Source organism: Esox lucius, chromosome 9 (assembly GCF_011004845.1).
Source record: "Esox lucius isolate fEsoLuc1 chromosome 9, fEsoLuc1.pri, whole genome shotgun sequence".
In the NCBI taxonomy this organism is placed as follows: Eukaryota; Metazoa; Chordata; class Actinopteri; order Esociformes; family Esocidae; genus Esox; species Esox lucius.
In genome coordinates, this window is record NC_047577.1 from 15,801,131 (window position 1) to 15,826,456 (window position 25,326).

Sequence of the window (25,326 nt, forward strand, 5' to 3'; positions counted from 1 at the left end):
TTTTGTTTTAGTGTTTACGGACCTTACATTCAAGAACTCCTCAGGTGTGCTCCAGATATTCCATATGTCCAACCTACAACTGTTTTAATAATTCTAAGGTAAATTTGTAAAGCAATTTCAAAAAGTATGTAAACCCCCTGGAAAGTACATATGGATATGTAATCAACACTTTTGACAGATAATTTAACAATGAAATGCCATTTCATAGCGTAGGAAAAAACACTGGCTTCAGTAGCCAGTGTTGCCCCCTTTTTTGCAGAAATAACTTAATGTGTTATTTTTCTTGTAAATGTCTCTTACATCAACTGGGAGACATTTTTGCCCACTTCGTCTTTACAGTACTGTTTCAATTATGTAATGTTCCATGGCTTTCTTGCATGCATGGGCTGGTCAGTCCCACCGCAACATTTCAATAGGATTGAGGTCTGGGCTTTTACTCAGCCATTCCATAACCCTCCATTTCTTCTTTTGAGCAATTTTGTAATATATTTGCTGGTGTGAATCATTTTTCTGTTACAAGATCCAAGTTTGATTCACTTTCAGCTTTTTGACAGACTCTCCTCAAGAATTATCTGGTACAATATGGAATTCAAGCTTGGCTTAAGGATGGCAAGTTGGCCAGGCCTTGAGGCAGTAAAGCAGCCCCAACCATAATGCCACCGCCTCCATGCTTTATGGTTGGTATATGGTTTTTGTGTTCCAATGCAGTGCTTTGTTTTCTCAAAAACATTCTCCCTGACAATAATTTCACCTTTGGCTCAACTGTCCAGAGCACTTTTTGATCTGTGCCCAGGTTTATTCAGTGGTCACCTATAGTGATTACATACCCCTCTTTTTGACACTCCTGTGGCTGCTGGTCTTCTGCTGTGATGAAGCTGGGCTGTAGCAATTAATTGGATACCACAGGTGGGACCATTCCAGAGTGGATGTGGCAGATTTCCGTGGCTGGATATAGAAGAGTATCATTGATAAAATGTAGCTATTGGGGAAGAGAGACATTCTTCCACTAGCCTACAAACAACTTGAAGTCTCTTCAACCAACCCACCACTTAATGGTTTCCTTGTTACAGAGTGAGGAGAGAGGATTTACAGTGAACATTAACAAAATGAGAAAACCAAGAAGTTTTAGAATTGAGAACTCTATAGACTCCCATCGATTGCAGTACTTGGTTTCACATTAAATAACTTTATTTCTTCAGGTTCTGTAAACCCAGTAAAATCCATAGGGAAGTTCCTGTTCAGTAACCAAAATGTGTCTCCCCCCCACCAGGTGTCTCCCATCCCCTCGTTATCCCTGCCTACTTAACCTGTCTTCTCTTTTTGTTCCAGTTGCCAGTTCGTCTTGTGTGATTCTTCCAAGTCGTTCCTGCAGTCTAATTCCTTGTGTTCCCAGTGCTCCGCGCCTAGGTTTTCCCGTGTACCAGACACCTGCTTGTCTACCTGCTCTACTCTCCTCCTCATCATCCACCTGTGCATTCGCCGAGACCACCTGTGTACCGAACCCCTGCCAACTCTATACTTGTTTGTTGACTCAAAAACCTAATTGGTAGTTCCTGCCTCCATGTCGTGCATTTGGGTCCACATCTTAGTTGTGACAAAATGTCAATTTCCATTAAACCGTTGTGGCCAAGTTAAGGCAACAATCCATGCTTAATTGGTATTATTTACCAGGCTACTATTTTCAAATACTAATACTACTTTTAGTTTTGCATGGTGAGGGTAATGATGTTATATTTATTATGGCTTCATTTTCAAATCATCCTAAAGTGTAAAACATTTATGAAGTAATGTACAAAATTGTTTAAAATGGTACCATTTGTGTGAACAGTGGATATGTGACCATGTAAAGAAATAACTCAAGCATGGATTACAGTCATACTGTCATATTGAATATAGTTATTAGATTGCTAAGTAAAACCAATCTGTAAATTCAAATAACTATCCCATTAATTCAATCCCCCACAAAAGTGTCCAAGTCAGCAGCAAACTGTGTGTTTTGGAAAATGTCCCGTAAAGTCTGTCAGCTTCTTGCTACCAGCTAATCAAATGACTGCCAAATGAGAGAATTTGAAACGGTACAGTCAAGTTAAAATAAAACATGACATGTAACTGAAACTCTGAAGCATGCAGGTCAGCTTAATATCACGCGTTTGCTCACACACACTGGTGCCATTTTAATGGCTTGGTTGAACATGATCAGTTATGACAAACATTCATTTGTAAATGTTCTAGAATTGTATTTTACAGTTTTATTGTAAAACATTTCATATAAAGGTTTTTGAGGCTCAAATCCTCAATTAAGATGTATAGACAATATTTTTTATTTTTGGAACATCTTACAACACACCGAACACAGCATTTTCAAATCTGCATTTGTGAATGAATCTGAAAAATGTATATTATATTGGAGATGATCAGGGTTGGCCAATTACATAAGCAAAATAAGCGTTCGCGTAGGGCCTCTGGCCAATAAGGTGCTTGCCTGATGACTTAAATAGAACTCTTTCACTGCAATATCTATTGTTAGCTACATACAGTATTTAAGTTTTACACTTGTTCTATTGCAGTGGTTTCAGTGACGTCAAAGTATGGGACATTGTACAAAACAAGCTCTGCAGAGATAGGAAAATCTAAAGAAATTGTAATCTCAATGGACAAAGATTAAGCCTAGTCCTAAACTTAATAATCAAACTCAAGGGAGATCTCACTCGAGCTTGACTTTTTTTTTGTTCTGGGCAAACCTTAATTTGTGTCTGTCAAACCGGCCCTCAGTGTCATCGTCAAAGTTGCTTTCGCGGTAGTATTCTGGCCCTGGTCCAGTCCATCCATTGCTGGGACCAACCAGATCTAGAAATCATCTCCAACGTACTCGGATCCAGACTACTTGACAAGTTATAACATCTGTGAGTGTGAAACAGCATTTGGCCGGAGCTGGGAGTTCACCAGGCAACAAGGGAGGCCCCAGTATTCTCTGAAACTCAGTCAGGGCCTCAACTTACTATTCAGAAGAAAAATAACAAATTACACTAGGGGCAGTCTTTGTTGTGCCATCATTTCAGTTCAGAGGAACTCTGTGGGGAAAAAAGCGAAATGGTTTGTCACAGATGGCTATATGCAAGGCTTGCCGGAAGATTCTGTTGGGATTTGTTACAATGAGACAGGATCGTAGATACAATGAGAAATGAGAAATTATTATAATAATTCAAATAAAGTAATGTGCCAACTGCACGTCTCAGAAACAAATGACGCCCCACTGTTTTTTTGTTTTTTTTTGGGGGGGGGGGTTACTATCCAAAAAAATCTAGCATTGGCCTTGAAGATGACACTCCAATGGTAAGACATTAGAGGACATTGGAAGTTAAATGAAATTGGTCCAGTCCGTTCTGAACACGTCTTACTTGCAGACAGAGCTCCTTCTAGTATTGCAGTCAGTTGGCTAAAAGAAGATGGCGTATCTTTCATTACCCCATCTGTGTCCCAAACGGCATTGTGTGCCCTATGTAGGACAGCATATTTGACCAGAGCCCTGTGGGCCTCAGTCAGAAGAAGTGCACTACATTAGGAATAGTGTGCCATTGGGGATACACTTTTCTATCATTACCATCTATTGCATAAACCTGTTTTTAGACGGCTCGTCGTCCCAATGATCTGAAAAATAAAACTGCACTGGCTGTCGTTCTCTCTCCATTGCAGAGAGATAGTGTCAAGTTCTTGGATAAGAATAAATAATGTCGCTATCATGTTTGACCCCCCGTGGGGCTACACTCTCCATCCCGTCTCTTCATCAACATGTCTCTTCGGCCCAGGCAGGCTTGGAGTCAGTATCTGTCATCCCCGGCAAGCAGGGGACATCTTAAGGACGTCCGGCTGATCATGGCAGAACCTCAAGATAAATCTTTCTCTGCAGGGTTCGCCGCTTTCCGTGCTCTTGTGGGAGGTGGCAGTATCCCCCCCAAACCTTGTACAGCTGGGTCATGTGATCGCAAGTGCACGCAGTAGCAAAATGTTTTACAACTGATCATGAAAACGAGCCTTGTAAATTAGACATCTTAAGCTTGCTCCAAATCGTCTCAGTAATTTTCTTTTGTTTGGTGAATAGCAAAAAACGGCTATGGTCAGTCTAGTCAAGGCATCATTTAACGCTAAACAGCCAATAACCCTGTGCAGTGCCTTTAGTTTCCTATTGCTTTTACTATGGTACAACACTGTGTTGTGTTGCCGTCTGCTTTTCTCTGTAGTTCATTAGGACCTGACAGGGATTGGGCCTCCATTCAGACCCGTGTCAGAGGAACATTCAAGAGTGGATGGGTCACTTGCCAGTCAAAACCACTCCAGTCAGACGTAAACACTTAACTATTTGGGAGGTTTGCTATGGTAATACAGGGTTCCTAATGAAAGCCTCCTTTAAAGTGTGGTTCAGTTATTTGAAGCCTGAAAGAGAAAAGTACTTAAAGGCCCAGGTTGCTCTTTTTGAAGTCCTCCTTTCTTCTTGAATGTCCTCAGTCGTGTTCCAGGGCGCGGTTAAATAAACGCGCGGCCAAGCTAGTCGATGAACTTGTGCGTGTCTCCGTGCATCCAGTGCTGCGGTGGCAAAGCTGCCTCGTTGAGATAACCGCAGTCCTCGCTACACTTGCAGGACTGGATGAACATGGCCGCCCTCTGGAAACGCTCCCCGTCCGGGCACACAAAGGTCACGGGGAGGGTGCGAGCGCGGCGCGGAGAACAGCAACGGCCGTCCGTACACAGCCCGCAGTAGTTAAGCCGGTAGACGCGGACACTCTGACACTCGCCGTACGACAAGTGCGCTGGCTCCGGGGATTTATAGGTCGATGAGCACTTCCTGCCTTTCTGCAGAGAGGGGAGAGAAGGAGAGCGATGAGGCCAGGGAAGCTAATCTGAGTGCCGCAGAATAAGTCGAATGCTTCGCGCTGCGCCGTTGAGACATTGCTAATGTTTTGAGCATTGTTCAATACGTTTCAGCGGTCTATGAACACGTGCGTGGTAGGCCTGGGCAACCCAGTCATCTTGAGCACATCGGTTATCATGACAAGTATGTTTCAGCTGTTTTGACACAAATAATATACATGCACACTAAAGTAAAAAAAAAAAAAAGAAAAAGAAAAGTACAGCCCACTGAAACTCATTCGTCTCACGCTCAGAGGTGGAGGACTTATTAGTCATAGCGGTTAGTCAGCTATAATCTCCCAGCCCACAGTGACTTGCGTCCCAAGTGCTCCTCTGTTCCCTACATGGTGCGTTACTTCTGACCCGAGGCCTGTGGACCGTGGCCAGATGAGCCCTAAGGACCCTGGTCAAAAGCAGTGTGCAGAATAGAGAGCAGGGAGCCATTCGGGACGAATCCACCGAGCCAGAGAAAGAGAAGGGGATTAATATAGACAAACATCATCTCCGTGGCTGAGTGCACAGGGCACAGACGCCCAGCCATGGACAGTTGCTTGGCAGGAATGCCGTGGGTGGGGTGGAGCAGACTATATTTAAAAAGGCGTCACAGCCAGTGTGAGTAAACCGACGCTAGCCTGTTCCCATCGGTGCGTGATCAGGAAACTGTCTAGGGGGTTGGGCCTTTGTTATCGATGTAAGCCCAGACCAGTAGATGAAAAGGAAGATGTTGTTATTGCCCGGCATAACGGTGAAATGTGGGGTCACGCACTCTTTTCTCTGGTAACTATGGGTACGCACGCACGCACGCCACACGCTCACGCTCTTCGGCGCGTCAGAGGCCCGACATGACACCCGCTATCGCCCGTCCCATCGTCCGAGGACGTCGCTTACCTTGGGCAAGGCGGCTAAGTCACCGCACGGCCGGAGGGTACAGAGACGCGTCTCTCTCTCCGTCTTACAACGGGCGTTGTCATTGGTGATGCGCGACGACACACCCATGCCGCAGCTTCGGGAACACTGGGACCAGTCCGTTGTCTGGATGACACATTTCTCCACCAGATACTTAGTCACTAGGAAGGGAGGATGGAAAGATGAGTGTGTTGGACAGAGGAGAACACCCCAGAGGGGGGGGGGGATAACATGACCAGCACCGTTGATTCAAGTGGTAATGGCACCCGAAGAGAACTAGAGCCAGCACTGCGTATGTTCCTTACCAGGCAGATGCTTGTAGCCTTGCTCGTTCGCCCAGATGTGTCCTCTCTCCGGCAATTGGTTTGCCCAGCCATGTCCCCTCTCCGGCAGCTCATTGCCCACGGTGTTATCTGGCCGAAGCTTGGCCTGCGAGGGCTTCTGAAGGTGTTTGGTGGCCGGCGGGCGCCTGGTTCCTCTATGGCAGTCCACGGTGAAGCAGCACTCGCCCGGCGCCCTGACCAGCCGCGGGTATGGGCAGGTGGGAGTGGCGAGGGGCAGCCTGTTGTCGCAGAGGGGGGCACAGCCGATGGCACCGTCAATGCAGGTGCACTGGTGTTTACAGCCGGCGCGGAAACCCTCGCCGTTTTGGTAGATCCTCCCATTGTACTCGCATGTACGACCCTCCTTCCTGGCTGTGAAAAGTGATGGGAAGAATCCTTTTAGCACAGTGTAATACAGTGCAGTTCAGTACAATCCAATTTAACTTCATAATTTCCCAATGGGTGAGCTTGACTGGCACAAAGACCACTTTGTGGTGTTCACACATTCAGGCATTATAAAACCATCAGTAGGGCTGAACTGTTTACTACAGAATATGTAATATGCTATCATGTGAAGAGGGTCAGGAGGGTTTGGATACCACCCATGTCTCTTGAGAGTCCAAAGTCAAAGTACAAGAACCTTCACTGACAATCCCAAATATGAACGAAGAGGCCATACTCGGATTACACCAGCTGAAAGGCTCTTTACGCAATCCCCCCTTGACGACCAGTAAACACACGCATGGAAGGTCTGGTGGAACAAAGAATGCCCTGAGAATCTCCAGGCTTAACTTGTTTAATCTACCAACCACAGTGTCCCACAACATCTAACCCAATTAATTGCAGTTTCTTGACTTGACTTACAGTATATTAAAAAAAAATGTTTAGGCATTGTGCTGTTGTTGCTAGATAATAGGCAAAGATTATTGGGAAGTAGCTGCCCTGGAAACAAATTCAATAAAATGAAATGATGGCAAATCCCATCAAGGCCATACACTTTAATGTAACAGGCTTATATGCACTGTACACCATAGCCTGAGGTTGACGTAACTCTTGGTAAGGAAAACACTGATCTAGTGGGAGAGGTCAGAGGTCAAAGAAAGGGCAGAGGAAGGATGTCTTGTGGGTAAGGATCTAGAAAAGTCTCTCTGTCTCCATATCACAAGCACAGAGAAGCCTCTATTCTTAGTCTATGAAGGACTGGAATCCAGGCATGACGGAGATAGAACAAGTTCCATTTTGGTCTTTGAGATTAAGCTTCTCTCAAGGAATCTACTACACATGCAAATGGTCCTATCTGCTCCCACTGGGATACAATATGATAAAAGTAAAGTTCAACAATTTTTAAATGGGGCCGCATTAAGATTTCTTTGTGCTAGTAGCTGATCCCAGCCAAAAGTGTGGTTAACAATCCCGACCAACAGGAGTTGACAAGGTTTATTTATTCTTGTTATAGATTGATTGCGCACAAAGCATTGTGTATAAACATGTTACCTAAACACTCAAAAATCGACTTGTCTTGATACATTAGAATCTTATTTTGGATGATGTTTTCACACTAAAAACATAAAAATGTGGGCCCCCTAGTGGCACAGTGATCTAATTAACTGTATTTCATCCATAGTAAAATACTGATCAGGGCCGGCTCCAGGCATAAATGGCATAAGCGGCCGTTTAGGGCCCCCGACCGCTAGGGGGCCCCATCTGCTAGGAGCCCTCAAACGATAGAGGAGAGGGGGCCCCAAAAGAAAATGTTTGCTTAGGGCCCTCAGAAGGCTTGAGCTGGCACTGATTCTGATGTATCACTGCTAAGTCCTAAATGATCCCTTTCTCCTCAGCCCAAAGAGATACAACCTTAATAAGCAAAATAGAATCCTTATAAGGAGGCACATTATTTTTAGTATGTGCAATAACTTAAGTGTGAATAGACGTGCCTAAAAGAGTGAATAGGTGTCCCAAAAGCCGATGATTTTATTCATCCCCTTGTTGCTCTCTGAAAGTCACCTTTGGCATTTTCTCAGCAAAACATGAAAGGCAGTTTTGAACACTTTTAAACCATATTTTGTCTATAATTTAAGGCAGTGTATATAAACGTGATGCACATAAGACAAAACCAGTGCTTGTTTATGTTTTTGTATTTTTTTTTGTATGATATTTGTTATGATTAGTAAAACTTTACTTGAGACCCCGGATTGCATATGCAGCTACACGTCAAATCCTTCCACACCACACTTCCCACTCGATCCAAGTCTTACCTCTGCATATGCCCTCGACCAGGGTCACATCGTTGCCGTAGTTACATTCAAGCCCCTTATGGTGGTCGCATGGCAGTGTGGGACTGCAGTCCTGGTTGAGCTGGGCGGCACACACCTTGCAGCAGCCGCAGCCGTCCGGCACCGCACTCACACCGGGGGGGCACCTGACGGGCAACGCTGGGCACTCGCACACTGCTGGGCACCTGGCACCCACCTGGAAGAAAAGGGAGGAGGGCTGTTTAGGTTCAACAAAGCACTGAAAGAATGTTGACAAACTTCAAGATAAATACATTATGGGTGTCAAGGACCAGCGAAAAAGCTATTACGAATTGAATTATAGGACTCGTCATTTCGTCATTTCGCTCAAAAACAGGTTAACATAATAGGTTAACATGATTATTGTGTCCCGTTTAGGATGGTTTTGAATTATGAGTCCAGTTCACAATCAACGTGTTATATTAGCTTCACCACATAATGCATTCTGTTTGGAGATATCATCGCTTCTCATTCACCCCTATAGATGTCTTGTCTGTCTCAATAACTGTTTAAATAGTATGTTCTGACCCCTTGTCTCAACTTGTGTTTTGAGGCAGTCACGGTATATCACAGTCCCATTCCAACTTTTTGCAGAATAAACATTATTGGTAAATGCCTTATCCTCAGACAGTGCGTCAAAAATATTTGACAAGCACAAACATGCCTATCAAATATTAGATAATTAAAGGCTGGGCAGGTAGGCAAAAACAAACTTGTTAGCGATTCACATTAGGCTACAGGGTCTTTTATTTCCTTGTAATTGTACTGTAATCACAGATTAACAATTAAGTGTAATTACTCAACAGCACATATGGGTTTGGTTTACTTGTAAATAGTTACTTACTTATTTAACTATGAACTAGTACTACGACTATGATAAGCCTACGACTCAAAACACGGTTACTCCAGTAGTAGTTACCCAGTAGCAATATAACACACAGGGTTACCACACGTCTCTCGGTTACAGTTTGAAAATACAGCATCACGTAACTCATAAAAAAAAGATTTGTCACCCTTTTAACTTAAAATATAAATTATTTCTGTATAATGTTACAAATTCACAACGGTAAGAAAGTACCATGATCAGTGCACGACAGAGCTGAAATTGTGCTGCCGCTCTGTCGGGTGTTGCAGCTCTGTCAAATTATTATGGACTTACCTGGTTTGTGAATGCCATTGTCAACAAAACAAACATAATACGTTTTTCCATAATTATAGACAATGTAGTATCTCTCATATTGTTTTTAGTCCTCTTGCTGTTTTGAACTTCTAAAACCAATTCAGTTATAGATTTGAGTTGCAAGATTCCGTTAAATGAATTGAAGAAATCGTTTTTTTTTTTGTTTGGTTCCTTCCTCTATATCATCACTGTGTTACTCCACTCTCAATCATTCAGCATAGGACCTACGGTACTCTAATTTATATCAACCTCGTGAGCGCTTTAGAAACCCCGCCCATTCCCATGTGCCCACCCAATTATCATTCGGGCAGCGGGCCAGACATTCCAAATGGGTGGAGTTAGGGAGAGGGCTAGAAATTGATTGGGGGGCGTGCTCAAGGATGAATACCGTCATTCATAAAAAGTAGTCAGTGTTTATTTTATTGGCCTGGACTAAAATGTAACCGGTGCTTTTAAGTCACATTTACTGAAATTCCACCTTTGTGGCCACCGCTCTGTTAACACCAAGGTAAATATATCCAGCTGGCTAGAGTGTGGTGCAGACGCTGTCACCCAGGACAGTAATACTTATAGCAACACCACCTCAGGAAAGGTGAGGCACTCCTGTTTGGATACCAGTGTGCCAGTACAGAAAGTTAATCTTGTCAAGGGTGTAATTCAAACAGTAAGTTGAAGTAATGATATGGGTATTACATTCTTCCAGGAAGGTGAACATGGACCTGTCTACTGATGTGAGGTTTAATGAAACCTTGCCCATTTTGTGGACTACACAGATGTGTTTCATTATTTCCTATGCTCTATCTATGCTCAATAAAGAAAGGATACTGTCTGGGCCTTGATTGTTTACAGCTACCCCCCATGTCTGTCTAACTTTCCGTCTTGAATTCAGGTGGTCTGTGCTGACACAGCCATCAGGACAGACCAGTGTGTACTGTAAAACTAATGGTTAAACCTGTTTATTACTAAAAGCCCACAAGTCCATTGTGCCCATTCTCCCCAGACTTCCACTTTATACTACATTCCCATTTTTTCCCATCCGACCATCAAGGCTTCTATTTCCTGTGGGTTCTCCCTCGTCCTCTCAATTCCTGCCACACCTGGAACACACAGACCCTCTTTGATGAAAGAATGCATGAAATACGATAGGGAGAGTTTGCAGGTAAGAAGTACAGTCTTTTCAGCCTTAAGACCCGAACACCTATAGACTATAGGCACATAGCAGTATAGCTTGATAAAACTGGTTTGCAGCAATTACTCCTCAATGGAGAGCTTTATAGCCCAGACAAGGTTGGAAACATTGCCGGTGAACCAGAATGGTTTCAGTTTTGACATCTGTGCAATGGTTATTTATCTGAAATGTGATCTAACTAAAGTTGTTTGAAATGCTATTTTGTTAGCAAAAAGAAAAGTTATAGCTATAAAGGAATTGGGAACTCCTCTGAGCCTGGTTCCTCTCTAGGTGTTGTCCTTCAAATAACTGATTTAGTAGTGATTCTCAGGAAAAGTCCAGTCCTGACCAACAGTTCCAGAAACTCTGCTGTAGGGTTTGGAAGCTGATTGACTCACAAATGGCACCCAATTCCCTAAATAGAGGCCTTATTTGGACAAGATCCCTATAGCCTCAAAGCAAAAACTCAACTCAAAACTATGAAGCTAATTGGTTGCTTTTTGGTAAACAGTTACCGCAGTCAGTCTGCCTTTTGCCAGCAGTAATGTCCAGCAGAAACAGAAGTCATGGCCCATCTATTTTAATCAAGTAGTACTGAACTGTGTGAGACATTTCTGACTGGCCACCACAGGTTTTTTTGCCACATCACTGAACTGGATAACAGAGACTAGGACGGACAGATCTTTTTTTTTTCAGAGACTCAAAGTACCGGCCCAAGTCCAAGGTTATTTCTAGTCTGGTGTTTTTTGAGGGCACTGTCAAAAGCCTAATAATGACTAAAAGCAAGTTGCTTTGGATAGGAGCACCCACTAAATGACTAAATGTAAAATATCAATGCACAAAGGGAAAAGGTTCTTAGAGTATCCTACTCTGAAACTGTGGGGAAACACTTCAAGGAAAAAGGGTATTGTAAAGAACTATTTGCAAGAATCATAAATGAGCTTTGTGTATCCCCTGGGTAACTGACTGCCCTTAGAAACACCATATCACTTGTCAATCCTGGTTGTGTATTAGGCTGTTACAATGGCACCCTATGGGCCCAGATCAGGGGAGGGGCACTATTTATAGAAGATAGGGAACCATCAGGAGCAAAAAGCAGAAGAGACAAACATGGTGTTTCTAAGCACGGTCACTCAGAGGGAACATCTGGCAGGATATATGATACATAGATAAATAATCCAGGAGAGAATGAGCAAGAGCGGCTAAGAAAGAACGAGAGGCAAAGGGGAAAGCAACAGACGAAAAAGGGCTGAGAGAAAGTGAGAGGGCTTTCCTGAAAGGGTGGAGGGGCGGCGTAAAGGGGAGAAGTCGAGAAAGAGGACAGGTGTTCTGTGGTCACAGTTTGTTTTTTTAGGGAGGGGGAACAGAGCTCCGGCTACGCCCATACATGTGGTGGTACTGACAATAAGGTATTTCACACAAAAACAAGCTCCAGGGTGAGGTTTCCTGTAGGTACAGATCAAGGAGCAGCGTCTCCTCACCAAATCCTAACCAAAACCATTAGTAAAGAAACAAAAATGTACTTTACCCGCCACACGCAAAACCCCAGCACTATGGACCTGGTCTTAATGCGCAGCATATGTTTTGCATTTAGGATTATGGATTACAAATTTGTTATACAGTACATATTAATATACAGGTAGGCCTACATACTAAGTTATAAATGAGCTAAATAGTGTTTAGAAATGTTATCCTACTGGAATTATGCAACTCACAGTTTTAAGTGGCAAGGCGATTTATTACCCTGAAATAGAAAAGTTTAACTTATGTAAGAAAACAAATAGAAGGGAGGAGTGAGAAGAGTGAAAAAGGGGAACGGAATCTGGAGTTCCAAGCAGCGACTCCGTAACTCTAATCCATGTCGACTGTACAGTGGAAGATGCCTCCAACCTCCCATCAAAACGATCAGCCACAATTCTTTAAATGTTCAATAAGTTTCAGGACAGGACCCCTCCTACCTTGTAACACCACCCCAAGAGAGCACAAACAGTACCTAAATGATATCCGTTAAGGTGATGATTTGAACCCAATAGAAACCCCTCCTACACAAACCACCAAGATGTTTGAGAACATGGCCCTAGAAGGACTGATAGAAGGGGTCAAAAATATCTGTACTGATAAGTGAAGCTTTCAAATCCTTTTATTATCTAACCCTAACCCTAAGTAAGCATGAGCATCAGAGGTCAAGAAGACCAACAGCTAAGAAGGCCTCTTGGAAACTATTTAAGTCTTCAACTAACATTATTCACGATCCACATAGCAGCACAAAAATACATCTGGTATTCAGGAATTATGGTCAAACTGGAGAACAAAAAGATTGTTCTACTGAGAAAAATACAGTCCAGACTGAAATAAGCACACATCTGCTGTAGGCTGCCCCAACACACTTTTAATGGATAGGCATTAGGCTTATCGGTATGTATTGATTATGGACTTTCAAAATTAAGGATTGTTATTTAAATAAAATGCTGTTATCATAATTAAAATCTCCTGTACCACTTTCATCAGATTCCATTTATGTCCATAAGTTATATGGTCACCGTTTTCTCTCGATTATTTCTCTAATAACTTAACCTCTGATAAATGAGCGCTATCCCTGGTTACTAACAAAACATTTGCAGCATCTGTGAAGTTCTATGCAAAGTGTGTGTATATGGCCAGACGGCATTAGAGCTATTGAACCAAGGAGTGATGCTCTGGCATCAGATGACCTGACCTCTACATTCACCCCACCTCGAACCAGATGAGATGGTTTACATTGAGCTGGACCTCAGGAGAAGCAGCCAACAAGCACTCAGCATAGGTGGGAACTCCTTCAAGACTGCTGGAACAACATTCCATGTGACTACCTCATGAAACTGGTTGAGCGAACAGTTTGCAATGATGACAAAAATAAATGGTGGCCACTGTGAAGTATTTTCATTTGTATAACCTGTTTGGTTACTGCATGATTCCATATTATTTCATAGTTCTGATGTCTTAATATCACAACAATGCAAAAAATTGTAAAATAAACACCCTTGAATAAGTAGGGGGCCCCCAAACTTGACAGGCACTGTATGTTGATAGATTTCGATCATAATGCCATTCACTTCTGATAATTGTAATCTCATTCTATTGTATATCAAAGACGTAATATTTTAGTGTATGATTCATGTGAAAAGCATCAAGGTAAGTAATATCTTCAAAATTCAAAAGTTTTCCTGAAAATCCAAGTAAATAAGGGAATCATCCAACTGGGATTACATAACAGCCAAAACAAAACAGTCAAATAACATTGTATAAAAAAAGTTTTAATTTCAATTATTCCATCAATCCAAAAAAACAAACAAAAAAAAAAAATACTAAAAAACAACCACCAATAACAAAGACAAGAAATTAAAACTGCGGCCCGTAGGAGGATACAATAAAATAAGAGGATGGTAACGATGTGGGAAAGGTAATTAAAATAAACGGGCAGAATGTGTTTAATTCTCCCTCTGAAACAGACACCAGGACAGAAGGGCACACAAGAGTCGTTGTCCACTGGTCAGGGGGCGGTCTTCATCTGGACTGCTCAACTGAAGACCACACAAAGACAAGACATTAGTTCCACAGCGTCAAAGTGCAGGATGGGCGCAGAAATCAAATACATTAGGAAATAATCTACAAATGCATATACTGAACCATACTAGAGCTACTACATGCTTATCAATGTAAAACTCTGTAACACTCAGCTGCCCTAAAAGGTCTGAAACATTTGTTCTGGGTTAAAAAAATAAAAGTACTGAAATTACAGCCAAAGCCCATGAGCGGAGTTCTGCAGAAACACATGAAAGCCGAGAGAATGCCATGGTGAGCACTTACTATAGGTGGAGATGTCTATCTCCTCTGGGAGCTCGGCAACATTGACTTCGAAGCGGTCCTGCACGTCGTTCAGGGTCTTGGCGTCAGTCTCGTCGGACACAAAGGTCACGGCCAGACCTTTCGTCCCGAACCTGCCGGCGCGGGCCACTCTGTGAAGGTAGGTGTCGGAGTCCTCTGGCATGTCGTAGTTGAAGACAATGTTGACACGCTCGATATCCATCCCTCGGCCAAACAGGTTGGTGGCCACCAGGATACGCCTCTGGAAATCCTTGAACTGCTGGTATCGTGAAAGCCTGTGGGGAGGGGAATCTATAGTTAGAGCATAACAGGCATCTTAATACACCCTGTTAAATACACTTAAAATGGCAGCCAGATTTTAGAGGACCATGTCCACAACTTGTTTCCAAATCATGTCCATTTGGGAAGTTATCAAGCTACATCTTTTAATAAGCACGTCAATAAAAGCGGTTGCTCTTGGATAAACCCACCGTTCTTCCTGGGCCATGCCCCTGTGGATGGCGATGGCAGGGAAGTTCTGCTCCACCAGCAGCTGGGAGAGAGCCACACAGCGCTGCACTGACTTCACAAAGATCACCACCTGCAATACAGTGCAACAGTCAGACACTGAGGACAAACACAGGGCACCGACCCCAGGACCCGGGGATGCGCAGCTGTCCACTATCAGGGCGTTGACGACCCCACTGGGTGCAAAACCACTGATCTGGGTTAACGTCATTCTGGCTTTCACCACATCAGATACGCAACTCCCAGATCCACCGATTAATGTCAAATCGCTCTGAACTGAAAGACGGCAGCCATGCCTACCTGGTTGAACTCGAGCACGTCGAGCAGGTCGAAAAGCTTGCGGTTTTTCTCGCTGTCCTTCAGCTTGCAGTAGTACTGCTGCAGGCCGTGCAGGGTCAGCTTGGTTTCATCATCCACAAACACCTCCATGGGCTGGGGGGGTGAACATTAAGGAAAAAACGAATGTGTTACAGTGTGGAAATTGCTCTTAGGCACAGTTTCCTAACCAAGTGAATTTGAACAGGTGTACGGAAAAATACTGGCTTGGTGAAGGGGGGGGGGGGGTTAGGGGTCACTCTGCCCCTCTGATATGGCCACGTAACAGACAGCCACAAGTGGGCAAAGCTTAGAGGGATTACGCGGGACGACGTTTACATAAAACCAACAGAGGACTATAAAAATACAAAGCCAAATGAGCGCAAATGAGGAAGATTGGATGATCTAGGGGTGTGAAACCACTACTAGTTCCAGAAAAAGCAGCAGGTCATTTCAACACCTCATAACCAAGAACACTAAAAAGAAAAGACAATGTAATATTATAGATACAGGAAAGGTGCATTTCCAATAGGAAATCCCAACACCAGGGGGTCAGTGTTTCATGTAAAAACATTGTGTTAATGCGTTTCAACCAGGAATGTCCCGGGTTGAGAAGAATCAGTGAGCCTTCAGGGTAAATCTCTACTGGAAACGCACCATCAGAGCAGCAGGATTGGGAGCTAAATGGAACCGAGTTAAAGGACCTTAATGACCAGACCCAACTGGTTGTCCGTGTACATCACCCCGGCGTCTACTCACATCCTGCATGAACTTGCGGCAGACGGGGCGGATCTCCTTGCTTAGTGTGGCGCTGAACATCATGCACTGCTTCTCGTGGGGCGTCAGCCTGAAGATGTCCTGGACGTCACGCCTCATGTCTAGGGGGGAAAACACCACGTCAGATTCACGACACCGTCGGCCCGTTACCTACAGAGTTTCCACGGCCTACACCTCAGAAGACGGGTGCCGTTATCCACCAGATCCACAGTCATCGTCTGAGGCACAGTTTACGGCCAGGCCACGAAATGTTTACAGGGCGTTTAACAAACGGCACAGGACGTTTGAAGTAACAGGACCACCGGGCACTGCAATCTCCCTTGCCATCGTCAATAAACGACTCCCATCTCAACACATGGCCAAAGCTCGCTCACCGAGCTGCTCGAGCATCTTGTCGCACTCGTCCAGGACGAAGTGTTTGACGTTCTTCAGGTTGAGGGACTTGTTGCGGATGAGGGCCAGGGTGCGCCCAGGCGTCCCCACCACGATGTGAGGGCAGTTCTTCTTCAGCACCTCCTCGTCCTTCTTGATGGCCAGGCCCCCGAAGAACACGGCGGCCTTGACAGTGGGCATGTACTTGGAGAAGCGCTCGTACTCCTTGCTGATCTGGAAGGCCAACTCACGCGTGTGGCACATCACCAGGACTGACACCTGGAAGTCAAAGGTATGTTTAGACAAGCCAATAGGAAGCATATATCCCAATACAGGGGAGGCAAGTCACCGATGCATTTTTCTTTAGACCTTTGAGCCATTTAATGGCCAAATCCACAGGCTGTTTTACTGTACAGGTACATTTCCTTCCAAATCACTCACCTGACCATCCACAGGCTCAATCTGCTGCAGAGTGGCTAGCACAAACACAGCAGTCTTCCCCATACCGGACTTGGCCTGGCACAGGATATCCATGCCCAGGATAGCCTGTGGGATGCACTCGTGTTGGACTGAGACAGAAACACTAGTGTTAGAAAGGGTTAGAACATGTACAATTCATAGGGTGCATTACAATTGGTACCTTATTCCCTAAACAGCACCCTCTGTTTGGCCCCAACACACCATGGGAAATAGGACGCCACGTGACAAATAAAGCCAGGCAAGGAAGAGCCTTTTGTGGCGAGGCCTTACCTTCAGAGGGGTGTTCAAAGCCACAGTCGACAATGGCACGGAGCAGCTCTGGTTTGAGCAGGAAGTCTCGGAAGCCGGAGCTGTGAATGGACACGTAGGACCCCTTCACCTCCTTCTTGCCTGCCGGAGTGGCACTCTCTGAAACCACTTGTGGCTCGTCATCCTCTTCGTAGTCCAACAGCTCGTTGTCAACATCATTTTCTGCCATGCTAGAGAAGGGGCAGTTGGGTAAGTTGAACAGACACATCTAGGTGGAGGGGAAACGTGTACTTACAACAGCAAATGCCAATAGCGTGGCTATACAGGTAACGTGCCGATAAAGAAGGCAGGTTAGCGTAAACAGAGGGTGAGGTAGCCCTTCAAAACTTGCCGTATGGTAACGTTCCATTGTAGGGCATTGCATAAGCAAGGTCCATGATATTTGCACCCAGAGAGCAGCTGTACCCATTTATGAAATGCGACCTGCCCTTTTCGTACGATCGTGGTAGGAGCGTAGTTTGAATCACAGAGCAGCGTAAGCATTCTAACAGATTGATGAGACCGCCTTACTACAAGTCAATACATGGATCCATGTTGTTTGTTATTGCTCACACTGGTCTGTTTCTTACCTCCTTGTCTGACTAACGAGCATCATACATGGCACTGCAGACAGTAAGTGGAACTTTTGATGCAATACGTTGTTGACCACTGCTCTGTGATGTAAACAATACTCTCTTAAGTGTTGTCTGTGTTGTTTTAACAGGTGAGGACTGATATGCGTCGTAGCCTTCACTGACAGAAAACCGTAATTTCCTGGAGCAAGATAGGCAAAACCGTGATAATAGGCGTGTGTGCGTGAATGAGGCTACTGGAGCTTCCAGTGGATTTGCATATGGTCAGTACTAAAGGGCCACGGAGTAACCTTTGCAGTAATGCTTAAATCTAATGGCTCTTGGCGGGGTAGATGTGCTGTGGTCTAGACCTGGTCCTTTACACTGGTACTGACTGTCGTGCATGCCACGCGGTGGTAACATAAGTTAGATTAAAATTCTAACTGTAAAATTGTTCACCGTCCAGTAAACTATTTTCAATAAGAAATCTCTACAATTGCCATTTAATTCCCTTAAGTGAATGCTAATGGACCACCATCGACCAGCGTGTAGGCATACCGAAATAGCATAATCGGTGGCTAACTACTTAGCTGGCCTTGCTAGATGATGGTTGCTAGTAGGCCGCACGGCTTCCTACCGCCAACGCTGATTGGCATAAAACGGCAAGACGGCTACATTTTTAAAATTTAATGAAACAAACGAGATATTACGAATCACTGGACCAGAGACCACACAGTTAAAGTACAGTATTACTAAATTATAAGTTAGTTACACGATTCGACCGAGTAGACCTGCTGGACAGGAGGGTGCCATTTCTCCGCACAAACAATGGGAGCCTCCTCTCATTCAAACTAAAGCCATTTTCGTAACTAGCAATCTTGCTAACTAGCTTCCATTCTACACGAGTAACTAATGTCGGTTCGAAATGCTTTTGGTATCTATACCAAAAGAACACTGGTTCGTGGTTAGAATAAATAATTTCCTACCCGAAACAGAGGTTCTATCTTACAACTAAAATGCAGGTCTCTGAACCCAAGTGCGACACACTGCATGCTATGCTAGTGACGTTAGCGAACTGACATGACCATACTACTAGCTACTTTAGCTAGCTAGGCTACACAAATGTTTTGCGATTGAAAAACCACAGAAATACTCGAACATTGCTGGCATTAAATAACGTTGAGTTTGGGGGAAGAAAAAAAAGAACTGTATAGTTTTACCACCGATGCAGAAGGTTATTCAATATAGTGCAATTTTATGTAAAATAAATTCTACTTACTTTTACGGTGTTAACTCAAGTCGACTTCGAGGATCACTGCTAAGTTCATATGGGCAGTCCTTATGTTCTATCATCCGGAAAGACAGCGCGCTTGAATTCATGCCTACCATTGGCCAGATTTAGAGCCAATCTCCCCAAAGTGTTCTGAAAACGAACTATCATTGGACTGTTGAAAAGCCAATCTAATAAATTATCCAAGTGAAGGTGATGTTTCTGTTCAACCAGTTGACCTGGTACAGGTTATGTTTTGAACTAACTTAAGTACACATAAATAACTCGACTATTACAATATTGTACGGACAATATTATAGCTACGTATGTCTCTTTTTACCTTATACGTAATTTCTTAATTTACAAACAAGCAAAACTCGGCAGATGTGATCAATTGACAATTTTTTACTAGCTGTAAATACGCCGATCTTGGACAGGCATTTGGGTTTAAAAATGTATTCATTAATGTATATTTTTTTCTAATAGATGTGTCGGTCACAAAACGAAATCCATTAGCAATTTGTCCCATTTGCACAAAATGTATGTCCAAAATGTATGTGTGCAGCTTGACAATAGCTCCAGAAGCATACATACATACATACATACATGAATCATGGCTATTCTAGTTAATGCCAGCAGAGGTCAACATTGAGCAATTAAAAAAGTAACTAAATGGCTTTTTAAAATTTATTTTCGGTTTTAAAATATATTTTAAAAGTGTTTCAGTGTTTTAGAAGTGTTAGGATTATTGAAAGTATTAAAAGTATTGGAGTTTTTTTTAAGTATTAGTAGTAGCCTATAATAAGTGATATAAACTAGCATAAACATTATTAGTTCTGAAGGGTTTTTAAATAATTTAAGTTTTAGAAGTGGAATAAGTAATACAAGTATTGCAGGTTTGGAGATATAAATAGTATTACAGTGGCCTGTAATACTAAATTCTCAAATTTTATTGAATGTGCAAACGCCACATTATTGACATTTAGTTTTGTTTGATGTATTATTTAAAAAAAATAACACTCACAATATGGCATTGCTTTTATGTTGGGAAATGTATGTAAGATTTTTTTTTACTGAAATATTTCGCTTGCTTAAGTATTTAACCCCATGTGCCATAATGAAACTGCCATAATGAGGACACAGTTGCTTTCACATTTTCTAGATAAAAGACAATTTTGAAGGAATATTGTTCAGGCTGTGAATCTGAAAAAACCTGAATATCAAAGAGCATTCTACAGAAGTTAGAGATGGATTAATGAAAATGCATAGATTCTGAGTTTTTAGTTGAAAACCATTGCTGATAGGGTTACTAAAGTCACTGAATCTTTATTTAAAATGTATATAATAATTTACTAAATAATATATAAATAATTATGTAATTCAGTTCTGACTTAAGGTTTGAAGGGCTTAGAAGTAATATTACATTTAGGTACAATGTAGCCTAAATATTTTTCTGTCTGGTTGGACAAAAAAACAACAACACAAAAGGTAACCTCCATCCTCCCCCAAAAAAGCCAGCCGAGGAGCCAAACCACACACACATCCCACCCTAATTTAAATAAATACAACTTGTATCTTTTTAGATTTTTGTAAATGATTTCTGTAACAGGTTCATGCATCAAATTGTATCATCAATACTAGGATTTCTGTGTCATTATAGGAAGCATTACAACAACAACCTCGCCAAACTGCAACGGACTTAACAAGAAGAACATTTCAACATTTCCCAGATTGTGTCTTTTTAGGGAGTAGCACATTTATAAAACAGTGCGCTGACAATGACACCTGCAAGCTCTGCCTCGCCGCAGAATAAAGAATAGACACGATTGGTGAATTGCGGTGTCTTTACAATGGGTACCTTAATTAAGGCAATCCATTGGTTTTACACATGCCAATCATATCAATGCTGTAATCTGATTGGTGTCCACCCCACCTCATGGCAAATGATGTAGAAGTGCTGAAGCACGCTATTCTGATTAAGATTTATATTAATGATTGATGCAAGTGTTTACATTTCCTGTTAAGGTTGACTATTATAATTGTAATGTCTGACTTATTTAAATGATTACATAGTTGCAGAGGATATAGTTATCTCGCGGTCTGGTAGGCGTCGCCTACTGCTCTCCTTGAGGAATCTCAAACAACACCGACAGCTGCGCGAGTTCGCATTTTTTTTATTACAACAGCAGCACGAGCGAAGGTTCTAAGGTTTCATTTCGTTATGTTTTTATCATAAAGACCGCTGTAGTTGACGTTTTAAAGGGTTGTTTTATCATCAGCTTCTTGGCGCCCGGGGTTGGAATGACATATGAGCTACGAGCAAAAGCCGCTTCGATTATGGGAACATTCAGGTGGGCATTTCTCGTTTATTTATTTATCAATAATGTTATTATGTACTGTTGTTGTTGTTGAAATAATTTCATCTGTCACAAATGTAGTAGTTATTATGCATGTGGATAAAAAAAAGCGAAATGACTTAACGTTTTTGATTCAAAACAAAACACATTTTCCTACATTAAGGAAGCATTAATTATCTTGATTATAGCCTTCTCTGCGACAGCAGTGCTAAAACCGCTCCATTTCTCTCGTCAAATTAAATGCTTATTGTCGGAGAGAGAATAGGCCCTTCAAATTGACAAGAACGGTACGCGAACAAAAAAAAGAGGTAAAATATGCAACAACCCATCATCTTTCTGCGCCTAATATTTTATCGACATAATAGGATACTGGCTGTCCGTCTGCGCGGCCTCAATTTCAGAATGTTACACAATTGTAACGATGTTATAGCCGTCATCTTGTCACACAGCTCTGCAAAACGTAGCCGTGCTGTCATTTTTATTTGTGACAGATGCTGGACCTGAAGTATCATCTGCAGCTCGAAAGCCTGTTGTGTAGCAGTAGCGATCGTCAACCGAATTGTATAGCTGACAACAGGGCAAAGTGCCATCACACAAACACAAACAGGTATTGCATGTTCAGCTCGTTCTTCGTTTAAGGTACAACGCAAGCGGCGTGTCCTTCGTATGTTCCGGCCTGCTACGTCCATACATTGGCCAGGAGAAATTCATCAGACGTTTTTTGTGTTTTGTCAAAAAAACTAAATGTCTCTATATTGTCTCTTTAAATGACAAATTACATTTCCGTTAGATTATTGTACTCGCGTTGTGGCTTTTCTTTCAACATTAATATGATTTGGAGAAACCGTTATAACGGAAGCATTATTATTTTGGGGCTATTCAAATGCGAACAACTCTTTCCAGTCCTCTGTATTCAGTCTCCCTTCACCTTTCACAGCGGAAATATTGTATACTATTATTAACTCCAGAATATATGCACCACTTAATGAACTGGCTGGTTAAATTTCCACTACACAGTGTGTGATGAAATGAATGCATTAAGCCTGATCTTCGGTTAATGGTTACCGACTTGTTTCACTCTAACAAAGACAAAATGTTGCTCTGGAGGGGGTACAGCTGAAGTTCCACAAGTCTTCTGGAGTTTACCCTGTGGATAGGGCAAGTAACCCAGGTAAAGAACAACCGAATAAAGCGAGATACTTGCTCTCAAAACACTTGTCTGATCTTCACACATCTGATGACCTTGTTTTGAACACGAATGCCATCCCCGATTACCACCCCACACAGGACGCTTTAAGGTAATATCTCAACTCAGTGGAAGTGACACTCAAGGCTGTGTGAAACTCATTGCTTTCCACCTGCTTTGGCCTTGAGAGTCCATACGGATGTGAACTGAGAATGGTAAGCTAGTGGGCCTGTATGATGTTGTTAGGATAACCAGTCTCTTAGACAGGCTTGGCCGATGGCGTCCTGCTGCCGTACACATTCCCCACTAATAGAGCCGTAGCATTAGGGGAGGGGGATGTAATCTGTACTGCGTCTGTCCGCCTGTCTATCCAAATCGCTGCAAAGGTCTGTCGCAGCCACCAGACCTAACACAAGGAGTCGCTTGGGCGCTCAGTGATGAGGCAGCACTGTCCCCATGTGCGCTGCCCTATGATAGACCCCAAGGGGTTGGGCTGTATGCCTTAACCAAGATCCAAACCCACAGCCGCAATGATGTAGCTGTACTATGATGGTTACTAAGAGGGTCAGAAGTGTATGACTTAGACCACTGCTCCACCTGGGGGCTCTATTTACCTGTTTGCCTGGATCGCTGTGAAGTTCAGTCCGTCCGCCCATCTGTGTTTTTACAATGTGCTGTCCCCTGTCTGTCTGTGTCTGCCCGTCACTCTGACTCCCTCACCGTGGTTGGTTGTGGCATCCAGCGAAGGCGGGCACTGTCCTAAAAGCTACACTCCCTTATCCTGCTATGCTGCTGACACTGAGATACTGAAAACAACTCTGTGACCTGGCAAACCAAGTGGAGAAACGACCCTAGCCTACCATTCTGCTACTTCTGCAAGCACCTTTCCTGCCTCTGGTCGCTCATGTAATTTGAATGGCACTTTTCATTACAGTACAGATGAAAGTGGCCAGTACATGGTAACAGAATGGAAACTACTTAGTTACTCATAAAGCAAATCATCAGTTGCCCAGATAAAGGCTGCTACAGATTAGCATAACTGTGTTGTTCAGGTGTATGACTCATCATGTACTAGAGTGCAGTTAGCAATAGAAGCATTAGCAATAGAAGAAACACATAGTAACAGGGATCCCATATATACATGACCTAAAATGTCCTAGTCCGGTGAATTGGACCATACCCTTTGTTATAATGAGCAAGTTCAGGTGGCCATTTCACCTGAACTGTGGTTTTGGTTGCACTTGTTTTGTAAGATCACTGGTGTCTAGCTCAGGAATGATTCGCATCAGTTAACTGTGTTCCTGGACACTCTGGGAGTATGATTAACGCCACTGCTCTATGAGCTGTGGCTGAAACCAACCCGACCTGTTCAGACCCCTAAGGAAGGTTTCATATGGTTTCATATGGACTGAATGAGCACAATAAACTGGTAAAGTAAAGTGCCAAAGTCTATTGTTGCAAAGTGAAACAGGCGTGTCAGTCACGATAATTGGGCTTGGATGTTTCTGCTTGACGCTGTCACGTTTTGAGCAGTGAACCAGAGAGGCCCATTGTTTCATCTGCTGTGTAAAAGTCTGGTGAACCTATCCCTTGATCTTGCCCTTGCGTTTTCTCTGTGTTTATTTCCTGTGCCCTGGCCTGTTCAGGGGTGTCCAGGGTAAATCTGGTGTACAGTGCGTAATCCCCTTGAGATTAACGCAGGAGTATATGTGATCCATATAATCTGTCATGGCACATCTTTACTGTTGCATCAAACAGAGGGTTAGTCGGGCCAAGCGTCTTTCCCGAGCTATGTAATTCCATTGGAGAATACAGAATATCATTAGTCACATAGAATCGCTTTGCAGTTCCTTTGGAGGGAGGCTGTGAAAATGTCTATTTAGACCATTTCCACTGGCATTAATGGAAACCATTATCAGGAGTGCGCCTGTAGCTATATTAGGAATTCAGGAAGCAGTTCTTGTTGTTAATGCGATTACGTTTAGGGAACTTGGGTAGTCTGAGGGGGACCTGCTGGAAGACGCGTCAGGCTCATTAACCTAAATGTATTCGGCCTGCATTCAAGCTTACTGTCAGAAAAACACTCATTTGATTCATCTAGATTCAGAAAAACAGAAGTTGTGCGCGTTCCCAATAGCCTGTGTTACTCTTCCTTCTGTCAAGGAAGGTGACCTGGAGTGATATCTGTCATTGCCGTTACCAAAACAGGGAATGGATACAATGGCCCTATAGACGTCGGAAGAGCACAGGGCTCATAAGAAAAAAAACAGACGGAAAAGAACTGAGCCCTGCAGGGGACAGTGGTACCTTTGGGGGCCCAACGTTGGAACTAGCGCACGAGGGAGCTTCAGTGTGAGCCCTGGTGTGTGTGTGTGTGTGACATGTTCCCTATTCCCTAAACAGCGCACTGTAAAGGTAAGAAGGCTGTAAACATTAATAGGGAATGAGGTGCCCTTTGGAATGCAGCCGCGTGTCCACGGACAGACACACACCGAGTTGTAAATGAGATGTGGCAACAGTGAGGTCAGGGCGGCCGGGCGGGAGGAAGGACTCGGGATTAGCGTG

General features: G+C 43.3%; 3 protein-coding genes across 6 annotated transcripts in view; 1 reads left to right on the top strand and 2 right to left on the bottom strand.

Annotated features, from left to right (window-relative positions):
* Positions 1-1,693: 1,693 nt before the first annotated feature.
* LOC105012257 (CCN family member 1) lies at positions 1,694-9,796 on the bottom strand. The gene is made up of 5 exons (XM_010872950.4): positions 9,585-9,796; positions 8,390-8,603; positions 6,117-6,506; positions 5,794-5,972; positions 1,694-4,848 (listed from the first exon to the last, which is right to left on the bottom strand). The coding sequence occupies exons 1-5, from the start codon at positions 9,660-9,662 to the stop codon at positions 4,543-4,545; spliced, it is 1,167 nt and encodes a 388-aa protein (XP_010871252.2). The 5' UTR covers positions 9,663-9,796; the 3' UTR covers positions 1,694-4,542.
* A 4,254-nt stretch (positions 9,797-14,050) lies between these two features.
* On the bottom strand, positions 14,051-19,311 carry LOC105012256 (ATP-dependent RNA helicase DDX39A). Its single transcript, XM_010872949.3, has 9 exons — positions 19,228-19,311; positions 17,359-17,567; positions 17,050-17,177; positions 16,611-16,887; positions 16,219-16,337; positions 15,445-15,576; positions 15,108-15,217; positions 14,620-14,912; positions 14,051-14,333 (listed from the first exon to the last, which is right to left on the bottom strand). Exons 2-9 carry the CDS (start codon positions 17,564-17,566, stop codon positions 14,317-14,319), a joined length of 1,284 nt encoding a protein of 427 aa, XP_010871251.1. The 5' UTR covers position 17,567; positions 19,228-19,311; the 3' UTR covers positions 14,051-14,316.
* A 1,839-nt stretch (positions 19,312-21,150) lies between these two features.
* The window catches only part of si:ch211-239f4.1 (EVI5-like protein), a 31,339-nt gene continuing 27,163 nt past the window's right edge, over positions 21,151-25,326 (top strand). For 3 of the 4 annotated variants that reach the window (XM_010872948.5, XM_013135330.4, XM_020049809.3), the window contains exon 1: positions 21,151-21,569. The gene's annotated coding sequence lies outside the window, so the exon portion shown is untranslated. Of the gene's footprint in view, positions 21,570-22,059; positions 22,183-25,326 lie in introns of those variants that run through there. The other variant, XM_013135329.4, reaches the window with a different exon arrangement.

Coding starts and splice junctions, on each gene's coding strand:
- LOC105012257 (XM_010872950.4), bottom strand. CDS start 9,662: ATGAGAGATACTACATTGTCTATAATTATGGAAAAACGTATTATGTTT. Junction 8,604..9,584: donor CAATGGCATTCACAAACCAG/GTAAGTCCATAA, acceptor CTTTTCTTCCAG/GTGGGTGCCAGGTGCCCAGC. Junction 6,507..8,389: donor GGTCGAGGGCATATGCAGAG/GTAAGACTTGGA, acceptor CACTTTTCACAG/CCAGGAAGGAGGGTCGTACA.
- LOC105012256 (XM_010872949.3), bottom strand. CDS start 17,566: ATGGCAGAAAATGATGTTGACAACGAGCTGTTGGACTACGAAGAGGAT. Junction 15,218..15,444: donor ACGTGCTCGAGTTCAACCAG/GTAGGCATGGCT, acceptor ACTGTATTGCAG/GTGGTGATCTTTGTGAAGTC. Junction 14,913..15,107: donor GGCATGGCCCAGGAAGAACG/GTGGGTTTATCC, acceptor CCCTCCCCACAG/GCTTTCACGATACCAGCAGT.